At 41.7% G+C, this 17,279-nt stretch overlaps 1 protein-coding gene across 1 annotated transcript in view; it reads left to right on the top strand.

Moving 5' to 3' along the window:
* Window positions 1-16,945, top strand: part of TMEM182 (transmembrane protein 182) — a 33,287-nt gene extending 16,342 nt beyond the window's left edge. The window contains exon 5 of the mRNA XM_040336406.1: window positions 15,832-16,945. Within this exon, the coding sequence (XP_040192340.1) occupies window positions 15,832-16,055 (224 nt within the window). The 3' untranslated portion in view covers window positions 16,056-16,945. The remainder of the gene's footprint in view (window positions 1-15,831) is intronic.
* The last annotated feature ends 334 nt before the right edge of the window (window positions 16,946-17,279 follow it).

Raw genomic sequence — 17,279 nt, 5'->3', positions numbered from 1 at the left:
AAGCTAAAATCCCAGAATGCCTATAATAGGCTAAGTTCACACTGCAGCAGTCTCTCTTTTGCTTTTTTTTCTTTGCTGGTTGTTGGTTTTGTAAGGAACTAATGTGCCGTACCTGCTAGCCATGCTTGTGGCAGGGCCCCATTGGCTTTGGGCATTGCGGCCTCTCAACTCATCAAGTTGTGTTATATTTGCCATGGGCGCAATGCAAAGTGTTGTGGCATGTGTACAGCCCCTTCCAGCTGTATGTTAGGTTTTAGGTGGGTGGTCAGGGACGGTGAAACCACAGCTCAACTGCCCATTTTTACCACCCCTTGGCTGCCCGTGTAAAAAAGGCCTAAGAAGAAATTTCCCTGATTCAGCTAATTAGATTAAGATAACAAAACTATTGTTTGTCTATAAGCCCTCCTTAACCCCATCACATCTCCCCTTTGTCACATTTTTTTAAAGGAAGAGCTGACCAGGTTGGATTTTCCTAGGTGTCCACTGTTCCCAATTCTCTAAAGCCTCGTACACACGACCGAGGAACTCGACGGGCGAAACACATTGTTTTCCTCGTCGAGTTCCTTGTTAGGCTGTCGAGGAACTCGACAAGCCAATTTTCTCCATTCTCGTCAAGGAAATAGAGAACATGCTCTCTTTTTGGCTCGTCGAGTTTCTCGTCAGTTTCCTTGACGAAAATGTACACACGACCGGTTTCCTCAGCAAAAAAATATGTCCCAGCAAGTTTCTTGCTGGTTTTTGCCGAGAAACTCGGTCGTGTACGAGGCCTAAGGCAGGGGTCTTCAGACTTTCTAAACAAAGGGCCACTTTACTGTCCTTTAGGCCTTAGGAGGGCCAGACTATGGCCAAGTAAAAATGCCCTGGGACTATGGCAAAGTAAAAATGCCCTGGGTCAGTGGAAGTAAACAATTCCCTATCATTGGTTTAACAGTGGGAGGAATAGTGCTCCATCATTGGTGTCAGTGTGAGGAATAATGCTCCATCATTGGTGTTAGTGGATGGAATGGTGCCCCATCATTTGTCTCAATGGATGGAATGGTTCCCAATTATTGTGTCAGTGGATGGAATGGTGCCCCATCATTGATGTCAGTGGATGAAATGGTGCCCCATCATTGATGTCAGTGGATGAATCGGTGCCCCATAATTAATGTCAGTGGATGGAATAGTGCCCCAGTATTGTGTCAGTGGATGGAATGGTGCCCCATTATTGTGTCAGTGGATGAAATGGTGCCCCATCGTTGATGTCAGTGGATGAATTGGTACCCCCATCATTGATGTCAGTTGATGGATTGGTGCCCTATTATTGATGTCAGTGGATGAATTGGTACCCCATCATTGATGTCAGTGGATTAATTGGTGCAATATCATTGATGTCAGTTGATGGATTGGTGCCCTATTATTGATGTCAGTGGGTGAATTGGTGCCCTATCATTGATGTCAGTTGATGAATTGGTGCCCTATTATTGATGTCAGTGGATGAATTTGTACCCCATCCATGATGTCAGTGGATGAATTGGTGCCCCATCATTAATGTCAGTGGATGGATCTGTGCCCCATCATTGATGTCAGTGGATGAATTGGTGCCCCATCATTAACGTCAGTGGATGGAATGGTGCCCCAGTATTGTGTCAGTGGATGGAATGGTGCCCCAGTATTGTGTCAGTGGATGGAATGGTGCCCCATTATTGTGTCAGTGGATGAATTGGTACCCCCATCATTTATGTCAGTTGATGGATTGGTGCCCTATCATTGATGTCAGTTGATGGATTGGTGCCCTATCATTGATGTCAGTTGATGGATTGGTGCCCTATCATTGATGTCAGTGGATGAATTGGTACCCCATCATCGATGTCAGTGGGTGAATTGGTGCCCTATCATTGATGTCAGTTGATGGATTGGTGCCCTATTATTGATGTCAGTGGATGAATTGGTACCCCATCATTGATGTCAGTGGATGGATCAGTGCCCCATCATTGATGCCAGTGGCTGGATTGGTGCGCCAAGGGCCAGATGAAGGCAAGCTAAGGGCCACAGTTTGGAGACAACTAGTCTAAGGAAAGAGAAATCTGCAGAGAGTTGCCGTACTATAGGCACGAATTTGAATGTTTGTGTGTTTGTTTTGTGTGAAAGATTATTCCAGCAGCCAGCCAGTTCATGTAGAGGTTTGTAGACAGATTCAATATACTGAGGTTAATTTATTAAAACTGGAGAGTGCAAAATCTGGAGCCAAACCAATCAGCTTCCAGGCTGTTTTGTCAAAGCTTAATTGAACAAGCTGAAGTTAGAAGCTGATTGGCTCCCATGCACAACCCCCCCGCGTATTAGGTATCTTGGCGATGAGAGATATTTCATATAAACTTGTAACTTTCTTTCTAGATATATAGAAGGACGCTACAGATAGTCTTTTCTTGTTGGCTCTGTGCCATACTGTTTGAGATCCTATGTTCTCCAACACAGAATATGTTAATATAAAAAGTACTCACGTTTGGTTAAACTATTGGGACGAATACTTACATAACAATAAATGCTTTTGTGCAAGGCAGTTTACGTGTTCGGTTTATTGGCTCTTCATTTGATTGGGAAGAGGTCTGTTTGTTTTGGTTTGCCCTTGACACTGCACAGTTCTGTACACAGCTAAACACTAGTGAGAGCAGCGTTATGTTGTATACATCTTTAGGGAAAAAAAATCGGAATTGTTACCAAATTGTCTATTACTTTGCATTTCCCCTTTTCCATAGCAACTTTAATTACTTACTGACGTGAAATGTTAACATGTGTAAAGCACTCGGCCAACAACCTTGTACACATTACTTCAACCTTGCTTTATAAACATAAACCAGAGCCTGTTGAGTGGCAGCTGTATAACTTCAGTTGGCAGAGACTAGAGTTTTATGTTGTGCCTAACCCACTTTTCTGCAGAAAGCAGGGTGTAAGCGATCTATTTTCTGGCAACAAAAATTAAATAGCAAATAAATGAGGTATACTGGATGGAAGAGAAGTAGCAAAAGGTGAGAGGGGAAATTAGCAAAATCTGAAAAGCTGAAAAGTATAGTTCTTTCTTTTACACTGAGGGACACTGGAAGGCTTAAACCTTCAGGTTACATTGCCACCTACAGGAGATATGGACACTAGCAACAAAAACACAGCCAGCACAGGATAAAGCCACCCACAAGCTAGTATCCTCAGGAGAGTGGACATGTTTTCTTCAACTCTGATGTTTGGAAGGTTTTTCTACTATCAACAGCTGCTATCAACGCACATGTTTTTTTCGGCAATGCGCAGTGCGAATGCATCGCACATATGTGAACCAGCCTCATTGAAAACAATGTATTTAGAAATGTTCTGCGAATTGGATACGGTTTTAGCCACACTCAATTCGCATAGGTGTGAGCCCAGCCTAAGTTTCTGGAAGTTTATACAGTCATCAACAGCTACTGGAAGATACAGTATCTGTCGCCGAGAATGTGTTTCCAGCACGACGGCATAGCGCTGATTCTCGGCGACATGGTGCCGACATCTCGCACTCGTTGGAATAGAAAAAGCACATTCCAGCGAGCGCGTCATAGAAGCGACGGGGATCCGACTTGGATTCCCGCCAATTCTAGCCGCGGCGTTTGGTATGAATCATGAGGGGGAACTCCACGCCAAATTTTAAATAAGAAACCGGCATGGGTTCCCCCCCCAGAGGCATACCAGGCCCTTAGGTCTGGTATGGATTGTAAGGAGAACCCACTACGCTGAAAAAACAGCGTAGGGGTTCCCCCACAAACCATACCAGACCCGTATCCAAGCCCGTCGCCCGGCCGGTCAGGAAAGGAGTGGGGACGAGCGAGCGCCCCCCCCCCCCCCCTCCTGAGCCGTACCAGGTCGCATGCCCTCAACATGGGTGGCTTGGGTGCTCTGAAGCAGGGGGGCGCCCTGCGGCCCCCCACCCCAAAGTACCCTGTCCCCATGTTGATAAGGACAGGGCCTCTTCCCGACAACCCTGGCCGTTGGTTGTCGGGGGCTGCGGGCAGGGGGCTTATCGGAATCTGGGAGCCCCCTTTAATAAGGGGGCCCCCAGATACTGGCCCCCCACCCTAGGTGAATGAATATGGGGTACATCGTACCCCTACCCATTCACCGTGAGGAAAAAGTGTCAATATAATAAACACACAACACAGCTGTAATGCTGGGTGCGCGGCTTGCACCGATTCATATAGGCCTCTTATGACGTCACAGTGCCATCATACTCCGTGGGTCCCGGAGCATGATGGGACTGTGACGTCATAAGAGGCCTATATAAATCGGTGCGAGTCGCGCACCCGGCATTACAGCGGGAGGAAGCGTCGCGTCAACATAAGAAGAAAAGAAGACGGCAAAGAAGAGCGGGCTGTGCCGCCGCTAGTAAGAGAGCTACAAAGAAGATAGCGGCGGCCAGCCCCGAAGAAGGCACCGGAGAGCGAGCGGGAGAAGAACCCAGGAGCGCCGAGACGACAGCGGAGAGCGGAGAAGATGGAAGAAGACCCCCGGAGAGTGGAGAAGACACCCCCGGGAGAGTGGAGAAGACCCCCGGAGCTGACTAATAAATTATTCTAAAACCCTGTGTTGTGTGTTTATTATATTGACACTTTTTCCTCCAGGTGAATGGGTAGGGGTATGATGTACCCCATATTCATTCACCTAGGGTGGGGAGCCGGTATCTGGGGGCCCCCTTATGAAAGAATGGGATACAGGTCTGGTATGGATTGTGGGGGAACCCCCACAATGTTTTTTCGGCGTAGTGGGTTCTCCTTATAATTCATACCAGACCTAAGGGCCTGGTATGCCCCTGGGGGGAACCCATGCCGGTTTCTTATTTAAAATTTGGCGTGGAGTTCCCCCTCATGATTAATACCAAACGCCGCAGCTAGAATTCGCGGGAATCCAAGTCGGATCCCCGTCACTTCTATGACGGCTTTTTCCCATCGCGGCGAGCCGGCTCGGCGCTGGTTCCCGCAACGGGGCTCGTAGGTGGTCAATCTCGCCGAGAAAGGGAGCGAGATTGACACAATATCGCGGTCACCTGCTGTATAGGTCAGTTATGGAAATCCTGGACAGCTGTCCAGTTAACTAAAAGGTGTAGGTTACCGGTTCATTATCTACACTAGTGTTCTCTCTGCCACAGTCTTACAGTTGGTACTGACTTCTCTTTGTATTCAAGCTTCAAAAGAACTGATCTATTTATGTCTGACGATTCTCTATGGCGTGATCAGTTCAGAGCTGAGGCAGTTTTCTGTTTCTGCAACTTACTGTTACTGTTGTTACTGTTGAGATTTATCCTGGGTTATGATTTCCTCTGTTTGGTCCTCGGGGTATTTGCAACAGAAACATTTGTAGCCCAATGGCCATCATGTGGGATAGTTTGATTTCTTTGTTTCTGGGCTTGCTTATACTTTTTGTACTTTGCAAATTGGCCACATGAGGGAGAGCACCTCTTTACATTATTCTTTTGCTTGGGCTATACAAGATTAATTGTTAATGTTTTAATTATCCCACTGCCTCCTCCTTCATAGCTATTGTTGATGCAGCTCCAAATCAGGAGGGAGCAAAATATGCTTGGGAGCACAAATTTACACAGAAGCATGTGTGCACTAAATGGGACTGGCTTAGGAATTTAAAAGACTTGGAGGCCCCTGTGGACAGGAGCTTAAGTTTGTCAAGCAGATTGTTGGTGAACAACTTTCTCAATTTATCTGGACTTTAGAGACTAAAATGTCCCATGCTTATTCAGGCCAAAGTCAGAGTAATAGACCACAGTCAGATTGTATTTGTAGAGGCTAGATTTGAATCTTTCTCTGGCTAATTACATAAGCTGCTGTAGTTTCCTATGTGAGGTTGTTCCCAAGCAGTACCACCTACCTTGGCACAGACATTGACTCTATAGTCTTGATGTATTTTTAGAACACACAGTATTGGCTGGGGCCCTATTGTAAGCCTGTTGATTGCCTTTGGTATTGTGGTACATCTAGGCAGTTGGGGGATTCATTTGGGTCTTAACCCTTGTTTTGTTTGGTCTTCACTTCTACCTCTGGCAAGCAGATGTGCATGCAAATTGCAAAACTTATAGCTAGATTCAGGTAGAGTTACGCAGCGTATCAGTAGATACGCCGTCGTAACTCTGAATCTGCGCCGTCATACATTTAAGTGTATTCTCAAATTGAGATACACTTAAATGTAGCTAAGATACGACGGCCTGCGCCGTCGTATCTTAGCTGTCTAGTTCCACCGGCCGCTAGGGGCGTGAACGCTGATTTACGCCTAGAATGTGTAAATCAGCAAGATATGCCTATTCACGAACGTACGCTTGCCTGTCGCAGTAAAGATACGCCGTTTACGTAAGGCATTTTCAGGCATAAAGTTAGTCCAACAAAAAGCTGGCCTAGCCAATGTTAAGTATGGACGTCGTTCCCGCGTCGAATTTTGAAAATTTTACGTCGTTTGCGTAAGTCGTCCGTGAATAGGGCTGGACGTAATTTACGTTCACGTCGAAACCAATAAGTCCTTGCGACGTACTTTGGAGCAATGCACATTGGGATATGTCCACGGACGGCGCATGCGCCGTTTGTTAAAAAAGGTCAATCACGTCGGGTCACGATTCATTAACATAAAACACGCCCCCCTGTTCCTCATTTGAATTAGGCGCGCTCAATCTAATGTTAACATTTTTTTTCCGGGTGAACCCCCGCTTTAATAATATTCTGTATCTTACATATATACCTTGTTAACATCCTTTATGCACACTTCCTGAAGAAACCATGTGGCGAAACATGCAGGAAAAATGCGTAAAGGACCCTGTCAATACCCTCACAATAATTATAGTGGATGATAACAAAAACCCAAGGGGTTCATATACCTTTTTTCTTGCCACCGTATATAAACCAATAGAAGTGTGGCAAGATCATCATTGTTGGGTTTAGTGATTTGCCTCAGTAAGTTCGAGAATTCTATGGCAAATACATCTGCTTATTTGCTGTATCGCTAACACAATAACACTAGTTACTGGTAGAATTTTTTTTAAAGTTATATAAAAATAATAAAAGGTACTTTACCAAATTGATATCACCAGTCTGTATGCCATGCCACTGATGTAGCCTAAAATGTGGGAGAATAGGCAGCGTAAAGGCTGCCTTGTATTAAGTACCACAGCTGAAGCCTTTTCTATAGAATGAAAATGAAAAAAGCAAAAAGCTACATCCAAGATTGACATGTTTCCACAGATCATGGAGATGCTGAAAAGAAGTGGAATCAGGAAAATGGTGGTAGTAAAATACAACTGAATCCTGTTTTTGCAATTTTCTTCTTTGTATGTTGCTAGTCAGTGTGTAATTATTTTGACAGTACGACATTTTAGCCTAGTATGTTTTGATCATGGGCCTCTTGGCTGCATCTCTGATCAGTCTTCTCCTTGTATGAGCTGAAAGTTTAGAGGGACGGCCAGGTCTTCATAGATTTGCAGTGGTCTGATACTCCTTCCATTTCAATATTATCGCTTGCACAGTGCTCCTTGGGATGTTTAAAGCTTGGGAAATCTTTTTGTATCCAAATCTGGCTTTAAACTTCTCCACAACAGTATCTCGGACCTGCCTGGTGTGTTCCTTGTTCTTCAGGATGCTCTCTGCGCTTTAAACGGACCTCTAAGACTATCACAGTGCAGGGGCATTTTTACGGAGACTTGATTACACACAGGTGGATTCTATTTATCATCATTAGTCATTTAGGTCAACATTGGATCATTCAGAGATCCTCACTGAACTTCTGGAGAGAGTTTGCTGCACTGAAAGTAAGGGGGCTGAATAATTTTGCACGCCCAATTTTTCAGTTTTTTATTTGTTAAAAAAGTTTGAAATATCCAATAAATTTCGTTCCACTTCATGATTGTGTCCCACTTGTTGTTGATTCTTCAAAAAAAATTACAGTTTTATATCTTTATGTTTGAAGTCTGAAATGTGGCAAAAGGTCGCAAAGTTCAAGGGGGCCGAATACTTTCGCAAGGCACTGTACATGGAAAAGGGTATGTTTGGAGTGGCATAGCTACCTTTGATTCCACAGATTCTGGCTTGGGCAGAACTTCACATTCCACCATGCACATTCCAGGCATAGCCATTTGGCAAGCAGGCTTCCTAAGTCGAAAATATCCTGATTCATAGTCTCTTTACTAAGATGTATTTCTAGGCCTTGGTCGCCAATGGGAAATGCTTGAAGTAGACCTCCTGGCTTCGTAATTCAACAACAAACTAAGCAAGTTTATCTCCAAGTCCAGGGATCCTCTAACCATAGCAGTGAATTCTCTAGAGGACTTGTGGATTCAGTTCCACCTGTTCTACTCTTGTCCTCCTCTAAATCTCCTTCCTCATCTGTTCAACAGAATCAAGACAGGGGGCATTCTAGTGATTTATCAGGCTCCTGGCAGACTCTCTGTGGGCTCTTATAGCCCTTCTGGATTGTCTGGATCGTCTGTGCCAAGGACTGATTTTTTTCCCACCCTGCACCACTTTAATAGCATGGCTGTTGAAACCCAGGTTCTAAGAGATAATGGTCTCTCTGAAACTGTTAGTCCTATCCCCCTAAAGGTAAGGAAATCTGCTACTTCCATGCACCATTGCACACAATTTAGCATAGTTTCCATCCCAGGAAATACTCAGTGGGCCATATCCTTACCATATCCTTACCTTTGACCGATCTTGGTTCCAGTGACTCTCTTTCAAAGGTTGCTTGCTTCTCAATCCTTGATAAAGGTCTAGTACAGGGTATTGCTCATATAGCTCCACCTTTACATACACCTGGAACTTCATTGGATCTCATTGGCTCTGTTGGCCCTTCAAAAACCACCCTTTGATCAGGGATATTTCTCTCTCCATACTCACTCACAAGGTTGATTTTCCTATTGCCATCACCCCTGTGAGATGAGTTTCTGAGTTGCCAGCCTTCTTATGTTGCAAACCATTTATTGTTCTACAAAGAGACAAGGATGTCTAAAGGTCTAATGTCTCTTTTCTCCCAAATATAGTTCATTCCTTTCACCTTAACCAGGAGATTATACTTTCGTCCTATTGTCCTGCTGGAAAATATAATTAAACCAACCCAGTAATTATAAAGACCATTTTATTAAGATGAATGCTGCCCCGCTGGTAATAGAGGAAGTGAATGCCAGTTTTTACCTTTCAGCTTTAATTGTTGTAGAATGGAAAAGAGGTTTAGGTCAGTAGCGTGTGGGTTAAGAGGGAGAAGCAAAAGTGATTTATTATGGTTATACAGTAAAACACCCCAAAGGTTTTGAATACTGAGTGGGTAGCTTGTAAGGGTCATTAGGATATAGCAGTCTTTTTGACAACCCCTTGTTTCTATGCTTTTATATGTTACATATGTGCTCCAGTTAGGAGATTTAATGAGAATAGAAGCCAGCGCCCGAGAAAAAAATACTATTTTCAAAAGAAGCTCAGTTGAGGCAGAAACAGTGTTCCGTTTAATTTGCAGATACATCAGTATATATGTTGAAAATATTGAAATGTTTACGACAACTATAGTTCAAAAACAGTGTTTTGGAAACACAGCTCTATCTCCTCTTTGGACCTCTTACTACAAAGCCATAGAATGTGCCGTCTAGAGATTGGGCTACTTGGATTGACATAAAAAGTGTAAAGTAAAGTGATTTTATTTGATGGGTGTGCCCTATCTACCTCAGTTATGTTATCTTCCATCTGCATTTTCCAAAATAATTAAGAGTATTTGGAATGAAACTAGGCCTCATTAATTTGCTGGTCATATATGCTGCATAAATGATCTTGCTTTTATATCATTTCTGATATTGCAGTTTTTTTTTTTTTTTCAGCATCAGCAATGTTGCCTTTGAATAATACAAAACTCTTTTTAGTTTCTTATTGTAGGTTTAAACTGAACATTATTGAATTTGTATAATAGTTCTGAAAATCCAACTATGCATATTAGCTGCTCATAAAATAAAAATGCCTTTAAAATAAACAGAGCAGAAAGTGACACGTTGATTTTAAAACTGAAGACTTAAAGTTCACACTCATTACTTTATTAAAGTCTTTAACATTTCATGAAAGATCATTAATGAATTATCTGTTTACATCTTAGGTCTTTTTAATCAAATGTCAACATCTTTTTGGGGTCTTGGCTCATTAGACATGTTTCCACTAGCTCTGGCATGACAGGAAGAAAACCTTTTGCAGTTCACTGTGATAAATAAAGAAAAAGAAAACCACTAATTCATATGAAAGAAATTTGCTTAAAAGCCATTCTAATTAAAGATTTCATCCCATCCAAATTCTTGCACTTCCTCTGTAATGCATGTTCAAAAACAACAGTTGATTGCTTTCTTCTAAATATCAGTTTTAATTAATAGTGATGGTATTAAACTTCAAAATATTGTATCAAAGAGTTGTTGAGTGAAATATTCATATTAGTGTAATTCATACAACACATATTTGATTAAACACACATTTTGTCAGTTGGAAAAAATTAGAAACCATGTATTCTTTTTTGCATTTCCAGTATTTTACTACAGCTTAACTTGCCTCCTATTCGTATATGTTATTATGTTATTTTTTCTACCTAGAACTTTAAAAAAGTGCTTGTCAATCTCAAAATGTAAAAAGGTTGTTTAGAATGAGAGGAGATGGAAGTCAAATGTTGCAATTTAGCTTGGTAAATGTACTGAATGACCACATCCTCCAGTCACTGGGTGTAAGAACAAGAGCCATATTTCTCTGTATAAAACATGTTGTAGCTGCAATAAAATAGTTTTGGGCTAGGGTCTACTACTAAATGAGAGACCAGGCCAAGTACTTCTAAGTTTTATCTGCTTTAGTGGCCGTGCTTGCTTTTTTAAATCATATGATCACTGGTGCCCTCAGTATTAGTTGTATAGACCTTTTCTTGTTTTTATATATGTAAACTTGGATCTCTAATATTTGGCGGATATATAAAACAGTACTAAAGATGGTAGGAGGTGTCAGTTGACTTACATATAGATGACTTACATATATGTCATTGGTGTAATTGTGTGACAGCCTTAGCTTTTAGCAAATACTTCATTATATAGACAAACTTGACCTAGTCCCCAACTATATAAGGCATAAGTTATTTGAGAAAATAAAATGTTTCCTACAACTGCTACTTAAAGGGGTTGTAAAGGTAAAAATTTTTTTCCCTAAATAGCTTCCTTTAGTGCAGTCCTCCTTCACTTACCTCATCCTTCAATTTGCTTTTAAATGTCCTTATTTCGTCTGAGAAATCCTCACTTCCTGTTCTTCTGTCTGTAACTCCACACAGTAATGCAAGGCTTTCTCCCTGGTGTGGAGTGTCGTGCTCGCCCCCTCCCTTGGACAACAGGAGAGTCAGGACGCCCACTAACACACAGCTCCTTTCTCTATCTGTAACATAGAGAGCGTCCTGACTCTCCTGCAGTCCAAGGGAGGGGGCGAGCACGACACTCCACACCAGGGAGAAAGCCTTGCATTACTGTGTGGAGTTACAGACAGAACAGGAAGTGAGGATTTCTCAGAAGAAATAAGGACATTTAAAAGCAAAATCGAATGATTGAGGTAAGTGAAGGAGGACTGCACTAAGGTAAAGGAAGCTATTTAGGGAAAAACATTTTTTTTACCTTTACTACACCTTTAAGCAGGAAAATAGGAATTGTTTAACATACTGCAAATAAGGAAGTTAAAGAGCTTGATATTTTTTTCTGAACAATCAAATTGCTACTTGTATAGGCATTTAAAAATAAAATTAACAACGCAAATGTTCACCTTAACTAAATCAATAAACAAAGGCAAGACTAGCAACATTTTTGAGTTTCAAGTATCTGTATTGAACCAAGGAAGTTCACCCCAACAATTTTGGCACACACAAACAGTGTTGGTTTTCATGTATATATCTTTTTTATATGCACAAGGAACACATGCATTTTTTTAAATATTTCTACAAGCACATTAGTACTGGCTATCCATATATTGCACCCATAAGTCAGTGTACTCAAATATTACAAGCTGAATTATTTTAAGTTAGTCACTGAACAGACATGCAAAGAGGAATGTGTAAAGGCAAAATTTGACTACAGCTCCCTAGCTGCCTGAGATAGTTGGATAGTAAAATGATACTTGGATGAGTTACTACTGACTAATTGTTGGCTTAGATTTTTCAGTTTCTACAGCCATTTAGTTTCAAACATAATCAGTTATTGGTAGTTTTAATAATATATAAATAGTTAAAGAGTTTTCTGACTATAAATAATAACACATTTGGGGCCAGATCCACAAATATCGGGCGCAACTTAAATCTTCCAATTTAAGTTACACCGCCGCAAAATTTCTACCTAAGTGCCCGATCCACAAAGCACTTACCTAGAAATTTTCAGCGGTGTAACTTAAATCCATCCGGCGCAAGGCGGGCCCAATAGAATGGGGCGAGTCCCATTTAAATTAGGCGCGCTCCCGCAGCAGACGTACTGCGCATGCTCCGTCGGGTAAATTACCCGACGTGCATTGCGCTAACTGACGTCGCTCCGACGTCACTTGCTTAGACGTTAACGTAAATGGTGTCCAGCGCCATTCACGGACGTCTTACGCAAACGACGTGGAGGTTTAAATTTCGACGCGGGAACGACGGCCATACTTACCATGGCTTGGTCAAATAGGACTCAGCCCTAGTTTTACGCGGCGTAACTCGACGTAAACAACGTAGATTTAGAGCGACGGGCCGTTCGGGACGTTCGGGATCGCCGTAAGTCTACATTTGCATATTCTACGCCGGCCGCAATGGCCTCGCCACCTAGCGGCCAGCCTAGAATTGCATCCTTAAGATCCGACAGTGTAATTCAATTACACCTGTCGGATCTTCTGCCTATCTATGCGAAACTGATTCTGTGGATCAGTCGCATAGATAGAAACAGAGATACGACGGCGTATCAGTAGATACGCCCTCGTATCTCGTTTGAGGATCTGGCCCTTAGTCCCTATATTGGAAGGTTAATTCATTAAAATAGTATGTAAAACGTTATTTTTTTAATTTTGGATGGAGCAAGGGAGGGTTATAACCCCTGTCGAAATGTTTTCACCAATCTCTGCAAATTAAGATAATTTCTTGGGACCCCTCAGGGCACTAGCACTAGTGTCCTTATTGGAACATTTCCCCTCTATTATTTTTCTGGGGACAACCCAACATTTGGGACTTACTTTTACTTTCACTTTCTATGATAATGGATAAAAGGACAAATAGAAAGGGTGACTCTCCCTAACAGGGGCACAGACAGCAATGGAAAATGACAGGGGTTCTAATCTCTCTCCACTCTATCCAAAAAAATAATAATCTTTAGTTATACTTTAAGTGTTTTTGTAGCCATCCTCTACATCAGCAATAATAAAAGTAACACTCAAAGCCTTAAAAATTGACACATTGTCATGTTTAACCGCTTGCCGACCACCCACCGCTGTTTTATGGCGGCAGGTCGGCTCGGCTCCGCAAAATCACGTAATATAACGTGATTTTGCTTTTTGGCCACTAGGGGCGCTCCCCCTGCTCGCCCCTGGTGCTGATCACCGCCGGGCATCTGCGATCGCTCGTGGTAGAGCGAGAACCGGGAGCTGTGTGTGTAAACACACAGCTCCTGGTTCTTTCAGGGGGAGAAATTACTGATCGTATGTTCATACAATGTATGAACAGCGATCTGTCATTTCCCCTAGTCAGTCCCACCCCCCCTTCAGTTAGAACACACTTTAGGGAACATAATTAATACCTTGGTCACCCCCTAGTGTTAACCTCTTCCCTGCCAGTGACATTTTTACAGTAATCAATGCATTTTTATAGCACTGATCGCTATAAAAATGCCAATGGTCCCAAAAATGTGTCAAAAGTGTCCGATGTGTCCGCCATAAGGTCGCAGTACCGATAAAAATCGCAGATCGCCGCCCCATTACTAGTAAAAAAAATATTAATAAAAATACCATAAAACTATCCCCTATTTTGTAGACGCTATAACTTTTGCGTAAACCAATTAATAAACACTTATTGCAATTTTTTTTTTACGAAAAATATGTAGAATACGTATTGGCCTAAACTGTGGAAAACATTTTTTTTTATATATATTTTTGGGGGATATTTATTATAGCAAAAAGTAAAAAATATGATTTTCATTTAAAAATTGTCGCTCTATTTTTGTTTATAGAGCAAAAAATAAAAACTGCAGAGGTGATTAAATACCACCAAAAGAAATCTCTATTTGTGGGAATAAAAGGACAATTTTGTTTTGGAGCCACGTCACAGGACCGTGCAATTGTCAGTTAAATCGACGCAGTGCCGAATCGCAAAAAGTGGCCCGGTCATTGAGTGGTTAAAGTCCAATTGCAGCTAACAGATATTCTTTTCAATTAAGTCATTTTTACAATGCTTTTTGTGCCCCCACTGGGTGGTCTTCCCTCACTACCTGTACCAAAGGTCCATTGTAGAATAGGAAGAAAGGCTACAGTTAGGCAAAAACAAACCTTTCACAGTTACCAATTGCAAAGGTGTTCCCAAAGGGAGATTTTAACTCTCTTAATTTGTTATGTCATCTATCAATGATGCCACGTCTCCATATTTCTGTTAGTTAGGATGCATTTCCGTAACAAGGACACAGACAGCAGGGGAAGGGATCACCACTCCCCTCAAGGTGGAGGCAGCAGGTGCAGGCTAAGCATATAGCAATTGGAAGAGGGAAGGTCTGGACAGCCGCACTCCGATAAAAACTACTTTATTGTGAAAAATAACAAAAGTACAAACCACAGCAGGGTATAAAAAAGCTGACGTTTTTTTACACTCTCAATAGTGCTTAGTCGTAGCTCCACAGGACAGACAGCATTACAAAATTGGCAGAAGTTTACAATTTTTTCACACTCAACTTTTTTTTCCAGGAAGCATAGCAACTGAAATAAAACTTATAGTTGTATTACTTTCAAATAAATTATTTTATTCCCTGTTCTGAAACCTTCCTGATATGCACAAGTTTAATCATATTATTTCACTGAGTCATTCTCCTCTCCTGCTGCACACCAATATTTTCCTACAAAATATAGTTATGTTGCCATTACTGTCTACCTATTCATCAATATGACATTGATAAAGAGAAAGTAAATGGCTAAATTAATAAAGTAGACAGTTTTTAGCTACTTTTTACTAATAAAACACACACTTAAAGCGGATGTCCGCTGAAAAAAAAATATTAAAAGTCAGCAGCTACAAATACTGCAGCTGCTGACTTTTAATATCGGTACACTTACCTGTCCTGGAGTCCAGCGCCGTCCGCAGGAGAGGACGAGCGATCACTCGTCACTCTGCTGCCCCCCCGCCATCCTCGGTGAGGGAACCAGGAAGTGAAGCGCTCCGGCTTCACTGCCCGGTTCCCTACGGCGCATGTGTGAGTTGTGCTGCGCCTGCTGATTGGCTCCCGCTGTGCTCTGGGAGCCGAGTGTTCCCAGAACACAACGGGGGGAGGATGGGAGGTGACGTCCTGCCCGCAGTCTGCCCGCAGACTGTGGCCTGAAGTGGGTGCAAATACCTGTCTTTAGACAGGTATCTGCACCCCCCTCCCCCTGAAAGGTGTCAAATGTGACATCGGAGGGGGGGAGGGTTCCGATCAGCCGGAGTTCCACTTTAGGGTGGAGCTCCGCTTTAAGGCAGCAGGGGTAAACACTGTTTGAAATATATACCTTTTTAAACAAATACTTGAAGTGTACATATTTATTATTGCTGGGGTTGTGGTAATTATTTATTGGTATTTATAATAACTGAGAATGTATCTTTTTTTTTCAGGTATATTTTTCACCTTTGTTGTTATCATGCACGTCATCTGGGTACAAAGTGTATCAGATGTGAAGGGTTACCAGGATATGAGACAAGAGGATTGCCCAGGCTACACAGTGGACATTCGCTATGGGTGGTCCTTTATGTTGGCTCCATTCGGAATCTTTTTCTCACTTTTAGCAGGAATGCTCTTTCTCTTAGTAGGACATACCATTTTCTTACACATAAAATAACATTAATTAAATCAGCTTAAAGGCTTCATCCTGAAAATGTTTCATAATGTCTTGTATGATAATGGACACAGCAGTTAGTGTGTTACTACTTTACTTCCTTATGCGTTGTACTTTATTTCTGGATTGACAATGTTTTTTTTCTGTATCCAAGCTGCAGCATGTCATATAAATAACTTTGTTTATTATGTTACTGTAAGACCAAATGGTAGAGAAGTTAGTAATCAGAAGCTGTATTATATCTGTTATATTTTCTGTAATTTCTGAAATGTGTTTAATAGATTATTGAGTAAAGACTGAGGGTGTAATTTCATCTGCTTATGTGCTGCTTGTTCTCATCCTAAGGATCACATAAACATACTTCTTGGTGCCTAAAATAGAGTACAGTTGTTCATTTGGTTTCAGTGCCAGCAAGTGTGATTCACATGTACAGTATAGTGTTTCTCTGACAGAAAGTTAGAAGCAGTTTTGTTTTTTGTGTTAGGTGATATTCAAAAACATTAATGAAAAAGCAGTATTTATTTTCTTAATCATTGAAGGACACAGTAGATCTTTCACCTTTTGGATTTGTTGCCACTTACAGGAAGATTGGACACAGGCAAACAAGAAAACTGTAGGCCAGCTCAGGATAACCTCTTCTACTACCAGCATACCTCAGTTGTTTCTAGTGTACTAGGAGGATAGATGCCTTTTCTTCAGCTCTGCTGTGTAAAAAATATACCTATATCTGCATATTTTTTCTCATTCTTCAACATTTTGTCACAACCCCCAATACTATGTGCAGCTGCAAAAACCTATGATCTATGATTGATTGATAAGCATATTTTGATTCATTGTTTGTGAGTTGACATTTGTCATTTTTTTAAGTAAATGCACGACACCCACTACACTTAGATTGTGCCCTCTGGTGTGTTTTATCTGCTTCTACATACTGTGATATGTTTTATCTGGCTCAAAAAAGTCCATTTAGTTCAACCAATAGAAAAAAAAAATTCTGCAGCATGAAAGTGTGTCCCCACATTCCAGAGTGGGGGTGATGTTTATTAACCTTTGGGGACACTTGCTTGCATCGCAGATCCTGGGTACAAGAGGTGGTCTCCAAGGGCTTCAAGTTGTAATTTCACTCCCTGCCCCCTCCTTAGCTTCTCACCTTTAACCTTCATGTATCACTCACAGATTACAAGTTCCTATGGCAGAAAATTTTCATGGGTTTACAATAACTTGTTC

Source organism: Rana temporaria, chromosome 2, assembly GCF_905171775.1.
Source record: "Rana temporaria chromosome 2, aRanTem1.1, whole genome shotgun sequence".
Lineage (NCBI taxonomy): Eukaryota > Metazoa > Chordata > Amphibia > Anura > Ranidae > Rana > Rana temporaria.
The sequence above is the reverse complement of the archived record's forward strand: the minus strand, read 5'-3'. Positions and strand labels throughout refer to the sequence as shown.